General features: G+C 30.0%; 1 protein-coding gene across 1 annotated transcript in view; it reads left to right on the top strand.

The window, feature by feature from the left end:
• LOC106460890 (mucin-12-like) overlaps positions 1-5,293 on the top strand; it is a 39,345-nt gene that overhangs the window by 15,748 nt on the left and 18,304 nt on the right. The window contains exons 8-9 of the mRNA XM_022387700.1: positions 836-1,049; positions 3,967-4,359. Coding sequence (XP_022243408.1) covers positions 836-1,049; positions 3,967-4,359 — 607 coding nt within the window. The remainder of the gene's footprint in view (positions 1-835; positions 1,050-3,966; positions 4,360-5,293) is intronic.

Raw genomic sequence — 5,293 nt, forward strand, 5'->3', positions numbered from 1 at the left:
ACTTAAATTCAGTAAAATTAATCCTTGAAATTGACAGTTTGGTTCTGAAAATCCTGGATAAACCATGTGTGTATAATACCTGGTAAAATCCTGAAATTGTTTTTCCTTAAGCCTGTATAAACCATGTGTGTATAATACCTGGTAAAATCCTGGAATTGTTTTTCCTTAAGCCTGTATAAACCATGTGTGTATAATACCTGGTAAAATCCTGGAATTGTTTTTCCATAAGCCTGTATAAACCATGTATGTATAATACCTAGTAACAAAACATTAGCCTGACAAAAATAGATGCAAGTAATGAAAATTTTATAAAACTTCTTTCAGTTTTTATACTTGAACGTAGGTAATGATAAAAACAAAGTGGAGCATTTCGACTTGTTTTGATATGTCTTATGACCAGCTGTTGAGAATAGCTTTGATTGTATCAGCTTTTAGTAACTTTTAATGTCCTGGATTTCAAAGAGAAAATCCAAATAAGTTTGAAAAAGATAATTTGCTCTCATAGTAAGTCAAAACCAAAAAAAACAGTTTATATAATTGTTAACGTAGCCCTCTTATAATTTGTTGCTGATTTGTAGTATATTAGAGAGTTTGTACTTTACAGTATATCTAGAACCTTATAACATCATTTCATGGTTTTGTTTTAACACTATGGGAAGTATTAAGTTACTTGGGATATATTTGTTACAAGAAAACAAATGGACTCAATAATTTTTGTTTTAAAATAATAAGACTGCTATCAGAAAAATTTGAAACTTGTATATATATTATAAACTTTGCTTATTGGGTATAATAAAGATTTCACAAATATATATTTCTTCTTCTTCCCTAACAGGATGTAGGGGCAAGCACTCTCCCACCCGTCCCCATTCAGCTGATCGCTAATGCTGCAAGTTCTCAAACAACTACCGGTACAACACCCAGATCTGTACATATGTCTGCAAATGCACCCTCGATCGTCAAAGTCATCGACTTAACTAGAGAAGAAGAGGAAATCTCAAAGTCTGTGGTGTCTGGTTTAAAAGTGTCTACTACATCTACAAGTTCAGGTATGTCATCAGTTTGATAAGTCACAAAGTTTAGACTTTAGTATAAAGTTTTACTATTTTTCAAAGCCGTAATTTCAAGTAGATTTATTTTTGACTGTAAATATTGAAGATGTTATAACTGCTTTCAAACAAAGCAAAAATGATGCACGATATTTAAAAATATAGTGTTTGAAGATTTCTGCAATGATATCACTGCATCTGTGTTAATCCTCGGGGACGAAGTCTGTCAATTTAACACATTCTGATCTTTTTTGCTTACACAGAAAATTACAAAACCAAATTGCGTAAAACTTTAAAACTTTCTAAAGAATGTGTAATTTATATGAAAAAATACATTAAATGTATTTAGTGTCTGTATGTCTTCTCAGTTTTTGAATTTTTATGAAAGATCACTGTAAGACAGTTTTATAAAAAATAAATAAAAATAGACTAATCCTGATTGCCTTAGATTTCTAATTTTTTTATGTTATTAATAAGAAAAATATGTCCATTACTATTCCTTCAATAAAAATGCACTTTTTTCAGTTTGATATTATTTTTATCATTATTTTTTTATGTACTTACTACCTGTTAATACCCTCACTGGAATTCTTGTTGTGGAGAAATATTTCTGTATCTTTCAAAAAGAAAAAATCGGACATATATCTGGTAGAAAAAAAACATCACCAGAAACTATTAACCTGAAGAAATAAGTATAATTTTACAGTACAAAAAATAACAAATAAAATATAAAGATTTACTGAAAATAAAAATGTTTGATATTTAATTATGAGGTTTTTTTATTTTTCATTTGTTTTAACTGTTATTATTATTATAAAAGTAACTAAAATCATAAAAATAGAAAGTTATTAGATGAAATAATGAAAGAAAAATAATAAAAAAACTTTCATGGGGGGGGTATGCGTGCCAGAAGCTTCTGCATTACGCTGTCTGATAGGGTCATGTCAATGCACTTGTGCCATGTAATTTTCAACTTTAGTCGGGATATTTTTAGTCAGACATGGTTCAAAGGTGAATAAAACAAAAATTAATAAATATAAACAGATTTACACTGTTAAGAGATTTAAGCTATTTAGAATTACAATTTGCAGTTATTGTAGAACAAAAAAGGTAATTTAGATTTATTTCCTTTTTTATGATGGTTACGAGGTAGGTCAAATCGATCAACACCATATAGAGTTAATATTGATAAAGTAACGGAATAAATATAAAGTTTTATTGAAAAAATGTTTGATGATTATCTGGAAAGATATAGCGATTACACAAATGAAACTTGACAAATTTCAGATAAAGAAAAGTATTTTTAATCTTAAAATCAAAATTACTTTGTACCTTGGACAGTCAACATTCCGAAAGAAAAATTCACGAGCAAATCTTTAATAAACAAATCTTAAAACATAATTCAAAAACCAGATATTCTGTGTATGGAAGCCTTGTAATGTTTACTGATAATCTGCAAAATTTTGTAAAGACTTGCATACATTTTCACAAATTATAGTACAATTACTCTCGTAGATACTTTCCTGGTTACGAGCTGGGTGGATTCCACCCAGCCTGTAATGGAAAGGTTAATAAAACAAACAGTACAAATGAATCTATAAACTGATCCTTGATTCTCTGGTGAAGGAGAGATTTTTACCTAAACACGTTTGTCTTAAAATATAGGTGGTTAAAATGCTTCTAAAACTCAACAAAAAAAATAAATAAAGAATTTATTTTAAGGTTGCTAATATTTATGAAATAATATTTAATTAAGAATAACAAATTAAATATATATTTGCTAGTGGACATGGAAACACTACTAGCACAGTTTATTAGTAACCAAAAAAGTTAGATTCTGTCTCTTGTATTCATTGTCTATCTAGCACCTAATAGGTGAGAGAAACTCTCAATTAATAAGCAGAAAGGATACTACCTTATTCAGTATTAGAAACACATGCATTTGTAAAACCATGTGATTTACATAGCATGTCAATAATAGCTTGCAGTCTCTAATACTGTGACTTCATTTTTCATGTAGCTTATTTACAAAATTTGTACCTAATTGATTTTTTTTTCCTAATAGATTCACTAAAACAGTTTTAAAATGGTTACCTGTACACTGGTCATTAACATCAGTGAATATGTTCTGTGATTGGTTCTATAACAAATTATAAATATATAAAAAACTAACTCTCAAGGAAACTACTTTCTTATTCATAATGCACACAAGTGTGATCACTGTAATCGTTAGAGACACAAGTCTCATCCGTATTTAGCCACTGACAAGAAAAATCACTATTGGAACAGTCGATAAACAACTTGATATTTTTGATAATATTACTTGTTCTACAGATTTGAAAAATTAAAATTTTCCCATTAAGGATGTATTGCATGGCAATTTAATACAATAATAAATTTTTTATTCCCATTTTATAGGATTAAATAAATCTTATAATTTTCTATATTTAATTGTATTTTATTTTTCGATGGTATTAGTACTAAACACAAAATTAAGTTAATGATCAATTGCTTTAAAACATCGTGTAGGACTAGTTGACTGACCACCACAAAGATTTTTTTTCAGGAATTTTTAGCTTTGTTAATTATAAAGTCTCTTAAATATACTCTAAAGACATTTCTGCCCTTTTTTGGTCAGTGTTAACATTTCTCATAGTCTTCATATTTTATTTGTTTTTGTATGACTGGAAGCTCATTTTTATGTTCATTAATCTTATGATGTTAAATTATGATTCTAAGTTTTACTGTCTTGAAGTTTCATCTACTTTAAGATATAAATGACCATAACTTAACATGCCTACGGGATGAGAAAGAACTCTATATTGTGATACACAATACATAGAAAATCAGCATTTTAAAACTTATACAACTTCACATATTTATGAACCTTTGGTATACTTCTTTTTATTGTCATTAGTTGTCAAGCCTTCAGTTCAAAGCTCATCAAGTATAGTTCACAGTCTGCCATCTGGTGGAGTAGTCACTATGCCTGTTGTTCATAATACAGTGCCATCCCTGGTACAAGTTATTCCCTCGGGTGCACCACTCTCACCATCTTTTGCTTCCTCCACTGGAACAGCTGTAAGACTGACTAGACCATCTTCTTCTGTTCTTCCCCAAGCTTTATCTCAAGGGACCAAGGTCACATATCTTGTTCCTGCTGCTTCAACAGCTATATCAGTTCCACGACCTGAAGCTCCTCCTCGTCTCACCTCTGCGGTGCCTTTCACATCACCTTCAGGGGTTATCAGTAATGCTCGGCAACCACTCCAGACCTTCTTGGTCCGGATGGCATCACCTCAGTCTGGAGGTTAGTTACAATATGATCTTGTCACCTTTGAGGGTTATTACAATAAGCCATAATCATATGCTTGGCACTGCCTTCAACATTGATAATATTGTTTCATCTGCAGTCAGTTTAGGGTCAAAATGTAATTTTTTTCATCACAGGTATGGTCTTTTGAATTTTTACAATTACCTTTAAAAAGGATTTTTACTTACTAACTTTATTGCTTTTATTTTGACAGGGTTCTTTGGGATCTAGGTTGTATTCTTATAACTTGTATATATTACTTTTTTTCATATAAAGATTGTGTCATAGTTGGTTTTAAAGGTCATCTTAAAAATTGGCAAATCTCTTCTTTATAGCTGTGAAGCTTTTTTGCATGATCAGTAAACATTGTCATCGTAACAAGAGTAAATATTGCCTTTTAGTTGTGACAGATACCTAAATATATAGCCTCCATATAAAAAAAACTAATTTTTAAAAATGGAATACAGATTCATATTTCTTAAATGTCCAAGGAAATTTACTTACTAATTACTGCTTTTGAACCCATCTTGTTTGTGTGTCACTTCATTTTCTATTGTTATCCAGCTAGTTTAAATGTGTCATCTCATTATTATTTGTTATCCAGCTAGTTTAAATGTGTCACTTCATTTTCTATTGTTATCCAGCTGGTTTAAATGTGTCATCTCATGATTATTTGTTATCCAGCTAGTTTAAATGTGTCATCTCATGATTATTTGTTATCCAGCTAGTTTTACTGTGCCATCTTATGATTGTTTGTTATCTAGCTAGTTTTACTGTGCCATCTTATGATTGTTTGTTATCTAGCTAGTTTAAATGTGTCATCTCATGATTATTTGTTATCCAGCTAGTTTAAATGTGTCATCTCATGATTGTTTGTTATCCAGCTAGTTTAAATGTGTCATCTCATGATTGTTTGTTATCCAGCTAGTTT

The sequence above is a fragment of the Limulus polyphemus genome, unplaced genomic scaffold, assembly GCF_000517525.1.
Source record: "Limulus polyphemus unplaced genomic scaffold, Limulus_polyphemus-2.1.2 Scaffold857, whole genome shotgun sequence".
Lineage (NCBI taxonomy): Eukaryota > Metazoa > Arthropoda > Merostomata > Xiphosura > Limulidae > Limulus > Limulus polyphemus.